At 44.2% G+C, this 19,196-nt stretch overlaps 1 protein-coding gene across 10 annotated transcripts in view; it reads right to left on the bottom strand.

The window, feature by feature from the left end:
* Positions 1-19,196, bottom strand: part of LOC139995526 (uncharacterized) — a 261,227-nt gene that overhangs the window by 151,391 nt on the left and 90,640 nt on the right. For all 10 annotated transcript variants that reach the window (XM_072019115.1, XM_072019116.1, XM_072019111.1 and 7 more), the window contains 4 exons: positions 18,643-18,824; positions 12,050-12,213; positions 9,216-9,417; positions 1,709-2,088 (listed from right to left, as the gene is read on the bottom strand). In XM_072019115.1, coding sequence (XP_071875216.1) covers positions 1,709-2,088; positions 9,216-9,417; positions 12,050-12,213; positions 18,643-18,824 — 928 coding nt within the window. The remainder of the gene's footprint in view (positions 1-1,708; positions 2,089-9,215; positions 9,418-12,049; positions 12,214-18,642; positions 18,825-19,196) is intronic.

Here is a 19,196-nt window from a genome sequence, read left to right as displayed (position 1 = left end):
ATTAGTTTCTATGCTGGAGATTAAATTAATTACAAAGTCGACTAACCGCGAACTTCGGTTAGCCGCGAGACTTTAAGGTGTCCGCCTAATCGAGTAAATTAATTTACAGCGTCTCGTGGGAGAAAGTGAGGCCAGGAAATGAGTAAAAGGTAGGTTCTTGGGGAAATCAAATACGATGTACATTTCCGTATTTTGGGACGTTGGTAAGTGACTTTCAGTGTACTCTCATATTTATAACAACCATACAATAACGATTTAAAAAATTCACACTACTCTCTTTGAACGAAAAGCGTCCTAATTTTTTATGCACACCGAGGGTACATTTTTCGTTCTTTCTTTTTATTGGCTTGCTCCACTTTTTGTTTGCTCCAAAGCGAATGAAACGCTATTAACGTTAGAAGGAATAAAAAATAATGGAAGCAGAGACGTTTCTAGAATCGAAAGGAGAAAAAAAGGAAGGAAAAAATACGAGTAGACACGAGGGAAGGAGCTTTTACAACTTTTTTTATGATGCAATATGCCCGGCATTCTATGCTCACGAAAACTAAACCTATTACCGTTGCCACTGTGCAGTGATTAAATGCGACTATAAAAAAAGCATCCTTCAAACAAAGTTAAATAAGGTACCGCGGTGATAATGGGAATTCGGAGTAATTGCGATTGAAAGAGCGGGTCACGAAGCGGGTCCGCTAGGGAGACCAAGTAAAACAAGGAAAACACACGTTTTAATGCACTTCGTGTCCCTAATCTTTATTTTTTGCCAGCCTAGATATTATTGCCATAACAATACAATTCAAATATCACTGACTAAATCTTTAATAATAAAATAATATAGCAAAATAATATAGTATGTATAGTACTAATAAAAAAATATAGTAAACGTAATGTAAAATGAAACACACTATTCGCGTTTATCGATACGATAGTACCATACAACTTCGAAACCAAAAGTCAGGTATTTCAGAAATTATCGATGGTTAATTAAAAGAATCCAAAAGAAAGATGTTTCACAATTGCGTGGCAGAGAAAATAAACGTCGAATATTATTAATTCGTTCCGAGCCTTAAAGGTGGTTACCACGAGAAATGTTCATTCATAGCTAACTTCTTATATTCAAATGAGTGGACGCGTTATGGAAACGCCTTTATGAACGAGCAAGTTCTTGTCCCCGCGTCTAAATAGACGCCTTCATTCTTTGCTGCTCATTTTGACGTTATGTAAATGGAATGTGCGCCGAGGAAGTCGTTCTTTATCCCCTCGAAGGTGTTGAAACGTCTGAATAAATTAAAAAAAGAAAAACACGCGTCCGTGCATTTACCTCGACGGAACTTTCGTTTTAGTACATTAAGACTCATCTTGCAAGAAAATTTTCTAATCAACTTCCTTGCAACTGTATTAACGTAATTAAAGAAGATGAGAATAGATAGGAGACAAAGCGTGAAGATACAAGCGCGCGTAAATAGAGAGAATTTGTTCAAAGAAGAATGAAGAAATTTCGTTACATCGAATTTCGCGAAGAGGCTACGAAAGGTCCCATGACAGATATCGATTATTAATAATTCCAATTTTATCAAAAAAGTTTCTAACAATTCCATTTAGTTAAGGCAACGTCGCTCGATAGCCCAACAACCAAAGTCTGCTTTATAAAACGTAGTATTGCAAAATATACGACAAAATTATACGAAAATGAAAAAAAAACGGTACTCACTCTATAAAATGATGGATTTGACCGCTCGTCCTTTTCGCAGCTCGCGCCTCGACACTGGCAGCAGTGCGTACGATTAATTCGCGACACTGTTTCTGAAGATCTCGTAGCTCCGTTTCCGCGTCCTCGACACGTTGCAGGAGTTCGACGAGGGCCTCGCTTCCGGGCGCCAGCTGACTCTCCAAACTGCGGGTCAGACGACGAAGGGCGGCCAATCTTCGCTCCCGTTCGCTCAACTCTTGCTCGCTGCCGCTGTCAGAGATGCCACTGTCGGACAACGAGCCACCTTCCTGCGTCAGACTGATCGGTGGCGAGTCACCGAATTTCGCTAACACCCCACTGCCCACTTCCTCCGTGGTCGAGTCTTTTAGCACCGTCCCGTTCTGCAACACGAACCAGTCGAGTATTCGGCTTTCGTTCCAACGACAGAAGCTTGTCTTTGTCTTTGCTTGCTGTTCTTGTTGGATTCTTTCGAGAGGCGGATAACCGATGGTTTTGGAGGTTTCGTTGCTTTTCGTTTGAGATTATATAACAGGGTTATACCACGGTCTTTTCAGGGAATAACGCGTGCTTCGAAGATTCGAGTTACAGAGAGAATAGGAATAAATGAGAAGCTGCGTACGAATTGTAAATTATTACGTTCGAACTATTGTTGAAGCTTTCAAACGATAGCTCGGAATAGCACGATGTTTACGATGAAACGCGACACTTTGAAATCTCCATCGATCGATTACAGGGAAAATCACGAAAGGATGTGCCACTTAAACCTTGCCACTGATTAGATCACGGGATGCTGATAGGTATAAATACACCCCGAGAGAATACGATATCGAATATTGCATAATCCAGTGTTGGTTATTGCCGGCGGCTAATCGGAAGGCATATAAGACGATTATATGAAGGAAGAAGGGGATATAAAGATGGGGTGAGCGAAAGAAAGGAAGCAAACGGAATCCGCAGGGGCGTATAGCGTCATCTGGGACGTTTGTTCCCAAAATTTTTAGATTTTTAGAAAAATTGAACGTCGTGTATTCGACACAATCGCAACTTCGAAAGAAACGCTAGATATTCTTGTCAATACGAGAAACGACAGGTTATGACGGTATTCCTGATATATAGGGGTCGAGGTGAAGAATTTATTGGGGTTGTTATACGTGTTTCTGACCTAGGATCGATAAATCTTAGAAGGGACACGGTTTGCAACCGTTCGTTCGAATTATACTCTTAACGCTAAGACTGATAGATCGATCGACGACAAAAAGGCTATAAATCTAAGTGAATCAATTTTCTTCTTAGCAAGAACGAATTTGGTAACTGTTAGCAACAGCCATAGAAAAATTTTAAATTATCGAAAAAGATGTCTAAAGGAAACTTGACTGTAGATCGAGACCTAGTTTTCAATTCTCTCTTCGTCTCGCTCGGCATCTGTAACGTCTTTCAAAGAACACCACTGACAACCCTACTAGTCTCGACGTGTCACCATCACATGTCTGTCCCTATTTCAATACAAACGTATCATCTCCGCGAAAAAGTCCGCCACGAAGCAAACCAAAAATAAAATACCAAAGATAGAAAATAGAAAGAAAATATAACCAGTCACGAAACCTTAATATCAAACAGTAATAGTAGTAGTGGTAGTAGTAGTAGTAGTAATAGTAGTAGTAATAATAATAATAATAATACAAAAAAGAATATGAGAGTGCGGAGGATCGCGAGACAAGGACGAAGAGACGAGAGCGAAAAGGGTGGAGAGAGGAAGGGGTGGAAAAGGCGAATGCGGGAGAGAAGAGGGTTGGAAGAAAGAGAGGGTTGGTTTAGGCTGTTGCAGCAACGGGGCAGAGGGGGAGGGGTGGGAGAGCCTCCGGTAATGAAAAGCGCGATCCGCATACCAAGTAGCAACCTTCGACCTAACCTATATATAAGTCGCTATACTCTTGTATAACGGATAGTAGGTACGAAGTGAGTCTCGAGTCAGAATCCACGTTGCCCGAAGGACCAATCACGTAGAAGAAAACTGCGAGAATTCCTTATTTCCGGTCTAGTAAGGCGTCCTGGTAACAGCAATACTCTCTCTTTCTCTCTCTCTCTCCTTTTCTTTCTCTTTTTTTATTTTCTTTCTTTGATGTTGGAAAGACTAACCTTGGAATAATATATCGCGTGTCATCGTAGCGGATAGAAGGTTTAGATCGAACGTTTTTGGAGTACGAGCTATCGTATCGATGAAACGAGTCGACTTCGTTTGCGAATGTCGATGGAGTTTCTTCCGAGTTTGGAGATAGATGGTGAGCGAAGATCAGTGGAGTCCTTTCCAGGGACTTTTCTATGACTTCTGAGTTCTTTACAAGGTGGAGCTCGTGTTCTTTGAAGTTTAGTCGCGAATGTGACCGTCTTCGAGTTCGATTTGAAACGAAAATGAAAGCTCGTTAATTCTTTTCCCGTGGATATCTTCTTAACGTTTCCGGATTCTGTGGCAAATATGAATAGAACGCTCGCGATCTCATCAATTCCCTTGGTCGTTCGTAAGTTTGTCTATGAATACCAAACAGAGAAAAAAGAAAAAGATATTTTCGAATTAGAGTATTTAAAACATCGATACACTTTCGAATTTCCTTACAAACATCGATAAATTATCTTCGATCGGGAAAAATAATATGCAAGCTCGCATCGCAACGATATAACGAGCGATCGGTCGGAGCTTACGAACTGTTTCCATCGGATCTTATAATTAGACCCATCTAATTCGATCGGTGAGTATAATTAGGACTTGGCGACGAGAATGAAACTAATGTAACGGTCTAAAAGGGCAGGCAGATGGATGAGCGATAAAATCGTTGTCGAAGCATCGATGTCCCGGACGAAGCAACGTTACCGCTGAACCTACGTGGAAGGTTCACGCGGTTAAAAGCGAGTCTGAGTTATTGCACGTGAAAAGTAAAACTGGGTATTACGGAGATAATTGGCCGAGGCAACGAGTCCAGCAATTTTTCCTGTCTCCTGTTAATTCGAGATATCGCGTTACATAAATTTGCGGTTACCCTCGGTTTCTCGAGGCAACTTCTCTTTCAAACGAATGCTCTCCGTTGCCTTTTCAGACGCTCCGAGTTTTACGACAGACTTTAACGTTAACACGCTGGTAATTTGTTTTTAAACACAATTTTTAATCTCTTTTAATCAGAAGCCAAACCGCTCGATTACCTGTGTACACGACCAATATTCGATCTTCCACGACAAATGACTTCCTTAAGTTTATTTAGACCCAGAAGATGCGTGAATAACGACGAAACACACAAGATCAAGTTTTCAAAATAACACGTTATACATGCCGAAAGATCTGACCTAAAGGCAATAAAAAAGAAAAAAGGAAAATATAATTTCCAAAAAGCAGTTAAGGAAACAATAGGTTGAAATGTCCATGTCGAACGAGCTGCTCGGCCGGAAGTGCTAATCAAGCAGTTCAGCCTCTTAATCTCTAACCCACGTAGAAAGTGGTGTTCGTCGACACCGGTATATCCGGCGGCTACAACTGGTCAGTCGACCGTTCCGGCAGCGATATTAAATTTGTATTTTTACGCTGATTCCACGGGCCATTCTCGTACGTGAGTCGAAAGGGAATCGTTCGGACGATTAACGATCCCAGCTCCCTAGGGAGTCGCTGGTTCTGAGGTAGCCAACTCCAACGTTTCCCAATGGCGACTCTCCTATGTGAACCTAAAACTCGTCCTCGTACCCGCCCCCTACCATCGTCTTTCCTATTCGCTAATATTTTATTTAACGCCTATCAAAATTTATGGATTTTTCTCGCCCAGCCAACAGCTACTCTAGAATTTAATGCTACCTCCGCGTAGAAGCAACGTTTAGTCTGGTTTGCGGTTAAAAATGCGAAACAATAGGGTCTTGCCTCCGGAGGAAGATGAAATTTTTATATAAAATCAAATGGAAACGAATTGCAAAGCAAAAAGTATATTCTTTAGGTTTTCCAATTCGACTTTCTTATGTCAATTTCTCATTCCATCAATTTCTCGATCATCTTCTCTCAATTTCATATCCTTTGATTTCCAAGCGATTTCACAAAGAATTCATTGAAACGTAACTGAAAATCAGAAAAATTCTACGTCTAAGAAGAGAAGGATTCTTGTACACGTGGAACATCTTTGAAAAATTATAAAAGCGAAGAAGGCCAAGGAAAATCGAAAAACAAGAAACAACTATAAAACGTACGATTAATTGTTGCACGCCATTTACCCTCCGAGATAAACACAAGTAGAATCGGTAGTCGCGGTGGAACTATTACCGTTCCATATCTCTAACAGCCCCCGTTGGTTTTATCGCTTCGATCGGAATTCCTTCTTCCATTATCCGTTCTCTCGTCCCATCCTCGCGTCTACGACCAGCTGCTTCTTCTTCTTCTTCTTCTTCTAAGATTCGAAGAAGGTGGAACTCTTAACGCGAAGCACTTTGTCGAGCGGTGAAACGCGTTTGCCTGGCTCGGGCAAAGTATCGTATCGGAAAAAGGAGCAAAGAAAGATGTAACGTCGCGTGCATGAAATTATCCCCACGAGTGTCGTAGATCGACGGAGCCGAGCGGATTGCTCCGTCTTGACGCGACTTTGAATATTCGCCCGGAAACGGAGTTCATTGGCGGAACAACGACTGCAAGAGTACCGTTAAAACGTTTGCTATAGAGAAACTTGGGGGTTGCTGCCTGGAACGAGGCTCCTTCTTGCTTCTCTTGGGGTAAAAATATCGCGTCGCGAGCCATACGTCTTCCGGACAGGCGAAATAAGCGCGGGGACAATTGCAAGTTGAAAAGGTAACAGCTCGTTTCGCCTTGCTTTTTTCTCGCAGTGGCTGTTGTACTGTTCTTTTATTTTTTTTAAGAGGGTGGTTGCTTGTTTCTTTTTCTTCAAGATTTAGTAACGTAAAGATGGAAAAATGCCAATCGGACGATAAATGTTAAGATTATTGGATGTATGTGAATACAAAGGAACGCGTGGATAAATCGTAAGGTAGAAAATATATGTATATTTTGAATATTAAAGTGGAAGTACAAAGTTTGGACTATAATACGAGCTGATCCAGATCCGCACGCTAGCAGCGTTACCCTATGACTGAAAAACCCTGAAGCCAACGTTGCGTGTGTACCGTTTATGGTTTGCCTTCGACGCAATCCTTTGTCTATGCGCTGTCGATGGCTTCGGTGCTTGAGAAAACTAAAGACCAGGCGTAGAGTTTTCTTAGAAGTGGCGACCACTTCAACGATAAAGAATCGTCGTTCCAATTTGTTGGAGAGAAGGGAGAAAAATTGACGAAGATCTTAAAATGTAGGGACAGAACCAAGATCTAATTGCGGCACTGTATCGAACACAGTATATTTACCGTCTCATTTGCCATTCGTAGTATATTTGGATATCGAAAATAAGTTCACAACGATTTGGTTAATAAACCCAAATTGTCGAAGAAGAAGTGGGATACGGTCTATAAATAGTGGTAGTTTCCGGAAGGTGGCGTGAGAAGGGGAAAGACGGGGGTGAGATTAGAAGGGTACGTTTGACAGATGACACTTGTCGATATCGTGTTTCGGTTAAACGCCATCGCATCCCCCTATTTCCACCATATCCGTCTTACATTTGCATATAGAGTAAATCTCTTGGCAAGGTCTTGGCCTCGCGTTTGCCTCCACGCTTTTATGGACTTAAGGAGAAAAGTAGCTCGAGGTGAAGCAGGTGGCAGGTTTGTTATCACGGTTTCCGATTGGCCTGGCCCCGTGTTCCGCTTGTCAGAGAAACGTGCCGCCCGCCACGCGATATTTCCACGTCGACGTTCCTCATTTTTTTCCCTCGCCGCTACGCGATTAGAATAACTGGTTTCGCACGATTGCTCGACTTACTGCGCGGCGCCTAACGTTCGATTCTCGTTCTGTTTCCTCGTTTCTGCTGCTAATTACTCGGTCGAACGGAAATTGTAGAGATTCGAGTAATTGAAACTTGTAATCAAAAGATAATGTCTCGCCAATTAATCGTACCATTCTTTAACCATAAGATAAACGAAGAAAATAGAATTTATGATGGAAAAAAAATGTTACGCATACAAAAAAAAAAAAAAAAAAAAAAAGAAAAAATTCATAGCCTGAAACGGGTAGTTTTTCGATCCCTTTGAGAGAAGACCCTTCATCGTGAGATTTTACTTGGAGGAAAAACAGAGAGTCGAGGAAAAGGTTTCTTTTTTTTGCGCAGCAGAAGACGAACCAATAAACATGATTCGCCTTATAATCTCGCCTTCCTTAGGAGAGCCATATCCCCAAAGTTCTTCCGCTCAGGCAATCTACGCGGGGAAATGGTTTTATGCACACAAGTGATACCCACGGGAACCGTTACCCCGTCCAAGGACGTTGAATAATTGCTACCAGCTATTCAACCGATTGAAAATCAAGGATACCGTGGGAATATCGTTCAAACGATTTATCAATGATTTCCGCGATCGTCGATAAATGATAATCGTAATGTCCATAGTCAAACATTAAAAAAAAAAAAAAAAAAAAAAGAATTGGAACAATACTTAAGACAACCCTGCGTTCTTTTGGTCACTTTCGACTCAGTCGTGTTTCTCTGTTGCTAACAAATCTTCCAAGTTTCTTAAATTTTTCAATTTCTTCGAGTCTAGGCAATTCTCGTCCATAAATTTTCTTCGGATGGAAGGAGAGGCAGAGAGAGGTCGAAAGAGTAATAGCCGTCATAAGCAGCGAAACAAAGAAGAAGAGACACGATCGAAATAGAAAAAGGACAAAGGACCGAGGCTGGACTGGCAGATGGCCATTATATCCAAGCGCGGATCGGTCGCTGCAAATCGGTCGACGCGCACTTAGTATCGTCCGCCTTTTCTTCTCTTCTTTAGCCGTTTCAATGCCTCTAATCGTCACACGTACAGGCGTACACGTACGTATGGCAATAGAATCCGAACGATATTCGATCCGATCGCCGATCGATGTATCATGTACAATAAAACATGATTTTCCAGTCGAATGGAGGATAACTTTGGTCGACACACGCGTTGCGGATGAACGCACCTTATCGCGTTCTTCGCGTCTAACGTTTCCCAGTTTTTCTTTCGTAGCAGCAAAATTTGCGTGAGCGTTATCTTTTAAAAATCTACCTTAGATTATTATTCACGCGTAGGACGTAGAGAAATGATATAAAGCGCGTGGAACTTCTAATAAGAACGCGTTAGCGTAGGACGTTGCAGAGACCCAGATGTTCGTGAAATAAAAACGTTACGATATACGAGCATTGCCCGTTTTAACGAAATCACTTCCGACGCTCTTCACGCGGCACTGAAAAACTTTATTGTCCAACCATTTTCCACCATTACTAGCCTCGCTCGTTTCGCTAACCTTTACAACGCTCCATCGAACGATACGAATGGTATTTTAAAAATGGACATTCACTTTCTTGAGAACGTAAAACGATTCGCCGTATTCGTAAAAATCAAGGATACACGTAACACCTGATCTTACCTGACAATTCATGTCTTGCTTCTCGGACAGCAATCTGGCGACGTGACGAACAGACGAAGCAACCTCTGAAGTAGCTCCTGCTTGTAGGGCCACGTCCAAAACTGCCAGGGTATCCTTATCCCTCCGTAACACGCACTGAAGCTCCGCCAAACGTATGCTAAACTGCTGGACGGCTTGCAGGGCGCACAATTGTTGATTACCCCTGCAAAATACCGTTTAGAGAAGATTATCATCGATGGGGATATTGGAGGTAATAGATCTGATAAAGCAACCTACTTGGGCTCCAGACTCTGAATTCTTATATTGGGTTGGCAACTAAGTGATTGCGAATATCGTCAATACCACCTAAATGACAGAATCCGCAATCGCTTAGTTGCTATCCCAATACATCAGCGATTTCTAACGGGGACGAGCGTAATGGAAATCTGGCGAAATTCGAAGAGAGGAAATTGTAAAAGGAACGGTGCGCTGATCGTTTGAAGTTTGCCTGAATATTTCTAAGATTTATAGTTGAATTTGAAGGATTTACATGGCGAATATCGTATTGAATTTCTGGCTGTCGCGTTTCATTAGACATTTAAAGCTAATACTATGCAGCTTAATGAACCATATCCGACGAAATTAACGGAGGCACTGGAGAAGGGAAGGAGCGGCAGAGGTGAGGCAAAAGTAAGGGGAGAGACATAGAGACAATTGGTTCGAATTAAGGTAATCAACGCGTGCTAATTTACCAAACTAATATTTAACGAAATATAACTCGCAAATATTAATAAACACGTAAACAAGTATTTCACGGAAAGGTATCGCGAGGAAAGAAAACGTTAATTTTTTCGTTCCAATCGCTTTCTAAGCTCGAAAGAATCGTAAATATCTTCTAGTTCTTCTAGATCTACCGAACTGACTGAAAATCCAAATCTACTCCCGGATGTGTTCCTTTTCTGGATGCGATCGATCCGCGACGTTCGATAAACAGACGGCTGTTCCAGGTTCTCGGAATCGGTGAAAGCGAGCTACGAAATTGAATGGAAAAATCGCGAGTCGGGTCAACACAATAAAAAGTGGAACGAGGGCAAAGCCTCTTGGCAAACAGTAAGACGTCAAATTATTAGCGGATCTCCCCGATGGCGGTATCGGCAAATAGAAACACTTTAGGTCAATCCTAGCGCCCTAGGCTCGCACGAATGAAACCAGGAAGACTGGTTTTTCGTCTGCTTCCCGCATTGGCGTGTGGTTGAAAAAATTCCTTCCACTTCTCGGAAGGATAGCCGCACTGAATAGAAACGAGACCGAAATTCGCAAGTATTCGATCGGCTTGCCATAACTTACGATTTTAACTTGCGTTTGACGAAATTACTTGACCTACCTATAGAGTAACACAGGATATCGATTTTACTAGATTTTGAACGCGTCGCGAAACGATTTCAAACGAAAAGATGCCTCAACATTTTTCTAACGTTTCGAATTTTATAATCTTGAACTTGTTTTAAACTGCATACGTATTTGCAAAGGTTTCGACGCTTCTTCGCAGAATTTGTTGCATATTCGAAATATTGAAAAATGACTACGGACACAACGTGAAAGATGGCACGGCTATGTTCAAAAAATGAAGCGTCGCGTAACGCTGGTCGATTTGTACGTTGCGGAGAGTGGCGTGCGCTCGTGCAAAGAATAGAAATTCCTGGGGAGCTTGCGAGGGATAGAATTGACCTCTGTAAAAGCCCAGTGGGTCACTGGTAAACCCTTTTGCATGGGTCAGACCCCTATCAGACGGGGGAATCAAGTGCTCATACGGCAATTAAAACGCGAGTTGAGCGGCCGCGACGTGCCTTTCGCTTGGAACACGTATCAATTTCAAGGTCCGTGATTTGCTTGACCTGCCCGAGAAACGCCCCTACGTTTACAGCCGTACCATCATTTTCGTCTAATCTAATATTTGCTTGTACAGGAATTTCACGATAGTTACTTGTATGATGCTACGATAAATATTAACAGCACGAAGAAGAAAAACGTTTAAAACACAGCAAAAATTTTGTAGAGAAAAAAGATGGTGCATACATCGTAATATATTTTACGAGATAAATAAGGAAGTTAAAATATTTTTCCCACCAATCTTTTTTAAATTGTATAGCTTTATATATCGGAAACGTTAAAAATCGCTGAGACAAGTATAAAGTTGTTCGCGTTAAACGCGTCCATTTCCTAAAATTGTTCGTAATAGTATATTATAGAAGACTTTAAACGGATGGTTTAGAAACGGCGGGTTTAGAAACGTCGAAGATTAAACTGACGATCCCAGCTAAAACTAGTAATCCTTTGACACGGGTCGAAATCCCAAAGATTCGAGCCCTCGTTGCCGGTACCTATGGTGTCTATGGTTCCCGCTGTGTTTGCTTTCGAGGCTTCATTGCCTCTCATAATATTTGCCCAACGTCACACGCCGGCCAGCGAACGGTCAGTCAATGATCCTAAACCAGCTATTCCACGCGCTTCGAAACTCGATAACCTCGTACCTTCTTCGAGGGAAAAGCAAGTTTCTTCGACAAGCAGGAAGACCTCGAGCAATTGTAAATGTCGTTAAACGCCTAATCGACCGTTTCGTACCACCATCTAGTTCGTCTTGTCGGAGGATTCTTCTTTTACGAAATGAAAATGAATAGCAGAAACTATCCGTCGAATTTTTCAGACTCTAACTTTCACGCTTTCCTGAAATTACTTTCCGATTATTCCCAATTCTTTCGCAAGTTTCTCTAATTTTTGAAACCCGTTCGATGATTTTCCAACTAACGTTCGTGCGTAACTCTCGCTCGAATAAATAACTATTATCCGATACTCACTTTTGAAAGGTTTCGTCCCAAACGCGATACAAATCGGCCACGCCATCCTTCAGCGCCGTGAAGATCAACGAGCTAGAATTACCAACATCGGTGATCAGTCTGTGAGTCTGGACGTTCAACGCCAGCATCGCCGCCTTACGATCCCTCAACGCAGCCAGTTCAGCCTGCAACATTAAATATACATTTTTAGTGGTTGCCTTCTTCCACTAACTCGAACGAATTGCTCCGTTCTTCGCGATTACGACGTAGGGGTTGGCTTTGGGGTTACGGGTGATGTATAAACTGGTCACAGTAGCAGAGCAAAGGAAGCTAACTGTACATCTCGCAGCGGGAACAAAAGGTCCATTTCCATTCCCATAGAGAATCATTGCAAGTATTTCTATTACGATACATGTGAGCATCGCTATATGCGATATATTACGTATATTTGTAATTTTATATTTACTTAATTATTTATATTTTTCTCTCTTTCTCCCTTGAACTTTAAAAGGGATGTCGGCCAAATAAACTAAGTCCAGCATCATGTACGTAACTCGTCTCTCGTCTCTAGCTCGCGAAGGTTGTTCGTTCGATACCGAGGACGCGAGATCGGACATCAAGAGCGAAATAAGCAAAGATACGTTTATCAGGAAGAACATAACCGAACTATAAGGGTTGTAAGAGCGCAAGGTAGACACGATGGAGTAACCACGTCACGTTGTCACGTCTCCGTCGTCCTACTGCAGGAGGCGACCGACGAGGGCCGCATAAATAAACCCAGCTTTACGACGGCGACGCAGCCCGTAACAGAACGAAAACGAGAGCCCCTCCGCTTTCTCCGCTTCGTCCACCCACCCTCTCTCTCTCTCTCTCTCTCCCTTTCTCTTTGCCAACCCACCGCGTGTCATTTCTCTCGCGTGACGAGCAGCAGAGTTCGGCAGAGACGCTCGTAAAACCTGCTCTTCTTGCGGTCATCCAGCGTCTCGCGTCTCCCTCTCCGTGTTTCCTTTCCACCTTCGTGTACCATCGAGTAATTTCTGTCCTCGAAACGACAGAGTTTACTACTGTTTCCTACTTGCATTCGTATCGTACGCCGATCTCCTCCGGAATTCCCTGGAATCAGAGAGCTCCGACTCCTCCGCTTCTTTCGAGTTGCCTCGCGGAAATTGAAAGTTTGCCACTTGGACGAGGGAGGAGAGAGAAATTAATTCTCAAAGCTGATTTTTAGAAATTGCTTCTGGGTAAATCTATAACGCCGCGATAGACGCGCGTTGCGGCGAATTATCGTTTTGATAAGTTCAATGCGTCGAAGGAATCAAGTCTGAGTCCATTAAAACCACTGTGACCACAGTCTGAGTTTCAGGCCTGGAAAAATGTTCGTCTCGCGGGAATAGAAAAAAGTAGATAGGCACAGTATCGGTCAGACACAAATAGATACAAAGTATACGTAGAGACGCGCAGTCTGCGCGTGGACGTCCGGATCTACTCGCACTGTCGGCTACACGTACTAGGCATCTACCGACCATTTACTTTCGACCATTTGATTCTTTTATACCAAAAGTATATTTTCAGTAAAATACGCAGCAGTACGAGCAACATATGGGGCGGTAGATACGGACGTATGGCTGGAACTTTGATTTCGTTCGAGATTCTCCATCGCCATCCATCGATCAAAGGATCCCCTTTTGCTCAACTGCAACGTGTAAGGACCGTAGAACGACATGGTGTCACCGATAGCTTCTGACGCGGAGATTAGCTTTGTATCACGCGTTCGATTTGTTACGGTGAACGTCGTTTATTGCTGCTATTCGTTTCGTGCTTATAAACTTCCGACTTTATAGACTAATACATATTGCATGTACGGCACCTTTTATCCGCATTCTTTTAAAAAAGATGCAGAGGAACGAATCGATATTCTCGAGGGCTGCGCGGCTAATCGATGCAAATCCGTGCACGAGCAAACGTCGTCTACGTAGCAGCGATTCCAGGCACGCTATCGAAGAGGTCAGACGCGTGAAAAGCGGCGGTTCACGCTTGGCGTGCGTGAGTCCGTGCTGCCTTTCCGCAGAAACCCGCCAGACAGAGGAAAGGAGGCATAGAAAAAGAAAGGAGAAAGGAGAGGCGCGGTAGCGCGCTGTCCGACAGCGGTCGCGACGAAAAGTGGCTGGCATTGATATTCCGAGCACATCGCGAACGCAGAAGCAGCAGCTTCGCGGCCGTTCCCCTCCGCGCGGTAACCACCCACCGCATTCGCCTGTTTCCCTCTGGGGCCCAGAGGTCCAGCCTCCGACAACCCTCTCCGATCCCTCGTTACAAGCTTTCCCTCCAGCCAACGTCCCTTCCCACCGTCGCCAACACGCAGACACGCACATTCCGATCTAATTCAATTTCCAATCAACAGCCAATCAATTGATTCGAATTTGGTATACAGAGCGGTCGGCTGGCTGCCGCTGCGGCCTCTGCATGCCTATGAGGCTACCAGATTTCTCTGTCTCGTTCTAGCTCCCCTGTCTTTCTCATTCTCGCGTTCTTTGGCACGAGGTGTCGTCTCTGTTTAAAGCCACGCGTGCCCCGTCCAACCGGGCAATTAGCTTTTTACCTGGCCTCGTAACGGCGCACTCTGACCGCGATACCGATGATCCAGGAGTAGCAACAAGAAAGAGGACATTCGGAGGACTCTTCGTACTTCGGATTGAAAAGGGGATTGAGAAACAGTTTTAGAGAATGCTATATTTTATTTCATGCGTATCGAGTTAACGAAATTCGTGCTATCGTGTCCTTCGGGGCTGATCTACGATACAAGTTAATCCTCTTGACGCTGCGACGAGATCGGTTCTCGCGTTAAAAGCGATCAATACGTGGATTATTGTACCTTATGTTTATAGAAAAATTGAATACACCTTCCATCGCGATATGATATCTGAAAGCAACGAACGATTAAAGAGACGCGTAAATAGACAACTGGATAAAACTCGATTTTTCTACGGTCTCGATATACGAGATAGGACTCGTTAAGCAACGCGATTGGTCGCAAGTAGCGACGTTAAACGTACGAAGCGACGTGCTTGAATGCTCGTCGACGAGCCCGATTCCATCGGTGACCGCTGCTTTTTCCCGCCGCCGTTACAGTATTTTAATTGCAGCGTGTCACGAGAGAAGGCGGGATTTTTAAAAAAAAGGAGGCCGCTACCGGTCGACGCGACGCAAGAAAAAGCAGCGCGCGGCGTTCGAACGCGATCGAACCGAATAAAGGCACGACAAAAGCCACTCGAAATAGCTCGTATCGGCTTTGCGGCTGGCTAACGAGCTTCCGCGCCGTGAAAGCCTTTCGCGATTAACCTCGCGGTCCTCACGGACGCGTCGAATCTGTATACGTTGCTCGTTTACGATCTTAAGCTGCTTGAAAGTTCGTTACCCGTGCACGCGCGAGGAATTCCAACCGAAGATTGCGAACGATCGAACCAAGTCGTTGTCGAAGTTTTTAGTATGTCTGGGGCGTGGCTTTTATAGACACTTCATCGAATCGAATTGATTTTCTCGCGCGATGTGGTGGGACGACGATGGGTTAGGTCAAGGAAGAGCGAGCCTCTCGCAAGCCAAACCGATCGACTTCAATTTTTTTCCGTTTCTCAAAATATATCTATCCCGATACAAAAGCTGCAACCGGCAAATCTGTAGCAGCCTTACGCGACATTCCGAGTAACTGAAAATTTAGATGTCAAACGACAGATCCTACAAAATCCCCCAAACGATTGCTCGATCGTTCGTTTCGTTGTAACTGGCCTACGAATGTTTATAAATACGCGAACGCACAAATGTAACGGAAAATATTTACAGTATGTAGCACTCGTTCTAAACTTGAAACGAACGTCTTCTTATCTGTCTGTACGAAGATACGATTTAATCGTGAAATTGGAAAGGAACAGGGAAGAGAAATAGCGACTCTCGGCCCAGACACACTGAACTATCGTACCAAGAACTCCGTCTGTCCGCGTTAAAAATGCCAGACGATTTGTAAGAGTGGAGACTTTTCTCACGGGGTAGACGAGATCGTCCACAGGCGGATCACGCAGTGGAAAGTGCGAACGATCGCTAATGAGCGGAATATCGAGACGCGAGACGCGAGCCGTCGTGGAATTACGCAATAACGTTAATCAGCGGTCCGGCGTGTCGCGCACGATCCGCAATAGCGTGGCACACAGGCTCGATTCAAGCCTGTTTACGAATGCGTAATACACGAGGAACATTCCATTCGGATTCGCGCGCCACGCCGCCGCTGCACACTCGCTCATTCCATCGCGCTTTCCGTCGTACGTCGTGCATGCGAAATATTCTGCTCGGCTCGGAGAGTCGTATCCGCGAACCAACGCGGCTAATCGATTCCTCGACTGGTTAACGTCGATTCGATTCCCGTCTCAACGAGAATCTGTCTGGCGAACGTGTCGATGCTTCCAACGTTTCCTTTCCCGCCCTCCTTTTATTTTTCAGTCCGTGTATCGTGCGACGTTTCACGCTGAGAATCTCGCTTGCACCGTATAAATGCACCGAGCAGCACGTTTACGCAAATTCATATTTTCACGGGCAAGAAATTTCCCGAAGAGAGGAGAAACCTAGCCTACGAGTTGCTATGGGAAACATTCCCAAACGAGAATCAACCGATATAAAACCTTTAAAACCTTCTCACGCCGTTTTAACTCCGCTCAAAATCCGGTCAAAAAAAAAAAAAAAAAAAAAGCACTCTCGTCCGCAAAACCAGTATGTAACGCGAAGCCCCGCTTTCCACAGCGAGCTAATCCTCGAAGCGCGTGCTTCTCCGACCCCAGTGCACGGCTTACCTCAACGGCGCGTCAACCCTCTCTCGCTAGCCCTAAACCATCGACGGCCTTCGTCGCGTGCGAAACCTCGTGCACACGCTCGGCCCTGTCGTACATCGTCTGTCAGCTCGGTCTGCCACATTCTAGCACGTGGGACGAAGCAGGCTCTCGAACTTGGACCCAGGCGTTTCGTCGTAGCTCGTCGATCGAACCGCTGGATGAGGACCGGTTACGTGGAACGTGGCACGCGAAAACATGTAAAACAAGAAGCACGTGGGGATGGGAGGGGAGGCGAGGTGAATGTCGGCGGCTAGACAGCCTCGCGCCTGCTGCATAATGCAGCACAGCGACGAGTTCACCCGGCAAATGTTGGACGCTAATACATCTTGATGATAGATAGGGAGCATGTGTTTGGTCTTCGCAATGAGGTTGGTAGGGATGTTAGGGATATTACGAGGAACAGGGGGTCGAGGGGAGTGCAGCAGGCTACGAAGAGAGAGCAGGATGGTTTGCGAGCGAGAAAGGGAGAGGAGAAAAAGGGTGAAGGAGAAAAAGACGGGAAAAAGCGTAAGACCGGGGGAGGATCGAAGAAAGTTGAGGCGAAAATGAGAAGAAGAGCCCCTGGTGTAGCGGAGAATCGTGGAAAGTAAGCGAGACGAAGAGAGAAACAGGAAGGAGGTGGAGACCAGGGTGTTCCAGAGGTTTCCAGAGAGGGGTTCACGGAGGGTAGAGGCAGGCTGGGGATGACTCTCGGGGGGTGGAACTCAGAGGGTTGGCCAGGTTCGTCGGCGTTCGCTCTGGCGAGTTGCGATGCCGGGCACGTCGCCGTCAGACGAGCGTACGTGCGACACGACTACGCTTTTACGCCACTCTCTGCCTCTATCCTTGCCTCCTCCGACTGGTCTCTCCCTCTCTTTATACTCCTCTTCCTCCGCGACCGCCATCCTCGGTTGTTCCGCGCTCCACCGTGCCCTACACCATCCCCCGTTTCCTCTTTTTCTTACTTCTATTTCGCCTACTTTCATCTCGAGCCCCTCCCCGTCGTGGCTCTCTCCAACTTCTCGAGGATGTTTTTAATAATGCTCGAGCTTGTTCCGCTCCGACGAACGCTCGCGAATACATTCCCAAATCGAATGTCGCGCGTTAAAACGAGGATCAACGAGATTCGATTTAAGAGATTTAGAAGAACTTTAGTTTTCACGCGTGGCAATGTATCTGATGACCGATAAAAACGCTTGGTACTGTTTGAAAGACGGTATATTTAGTCGAACGTTGTCGAAAAATTGCTTTACGAACCGAACAACGTCTTTTGTTTGTATCTCTGGTCAGTTTTTGACTATATCGAAGCGGGAGAGGATTACGGGATATTCTTATCGTCGGTGTGTAATTTTATTTCAACGATACAGCGGAAAAATCGTGACTTTCCATACTTAACTTAACTTAAGGGAAAGAATGATTTTGCGCCATCTATAGTCGGCGTTTATTCGGACAAGATACTATATCGGTCGGTATACAATTCATCTGTAAGATACCGACGAAGAGATTCAATTACCGACCAAGGCAATCTTATCGACACTTGGTACATTTGTATTAGACACGAACCGGGAGGAACAGCGTCACCGAATCTCGCGATTTAAAAGCATAATTTATATCGAGATCTTTGAAACATCGTTATTACGCACCTCGCAGCAAAAGTGATATCGCGAGAAATATGATGAGAAATACCTCGCGTATGATATCCCATAACGTTACCGCTAATACTATTATACGGTTGCAGCAATAGAAATGCAAAGTTCTTACCGTGATTCGATTAATTCGCTCGTCCAGTACGTGAGGTTGCTCCAGAGTGATCTCGTACGAGAAGAGTCTATCGTGTGCTGCTTTGAATTCCGTACGTAGAGCTATTAACTCACGATGAAGCGCAGTGGCCATTTGTGTTTCCTCCATTCTAGCTGTCAGGGACTCCCACTTTTCCAATACACCTGAAATATAAGAAATATTTGTAAAAATTGCAATCGAAAAAATGTTACAAAATTAAAGTAAAAAGAAAAAGAATTGTCTCTATAAAATAACCTGTATCGCAAGGGAAATGTAAAAATTACATAAGTTTGAAAAATCTAAACGATACTGTATTGTAGAACGAAGAGTTATATTTTAGAATATCAAGAAAGGTTCTTTTTCTGTAAGAAACAGAGAATTCTCAACGGGAACAGCTTAGCTAATTATACACAATAACTTCCTTTTGCGTGACGATCCTAACGTTACTCTATTATGTACGTCACTCGTTCCCAGGCACCGTCAGCGTTATGTCAGAGAAGATAAGTCACATATTTAAGGTCAAGCAGCTTATATGT

This window comes from Bombus fervidus, chromosome 16 (genome assembly GCF_041682495.2).
Source record: "Bombus fervidus isolate BK054 chromosome 16, iyBomFerv1, whole genome shotgun sequence".
Lineage (NCBI taxonomy): Eukaryota > Metazoa > Arthropoda > Insecta > Hymenoptera > Apidae > Bombus > Bombus fervidus.
Note: the sequence above shows the minus strand (reverse complement) of the source record. Positions and strands in the feature narration are given on the sequence as shown.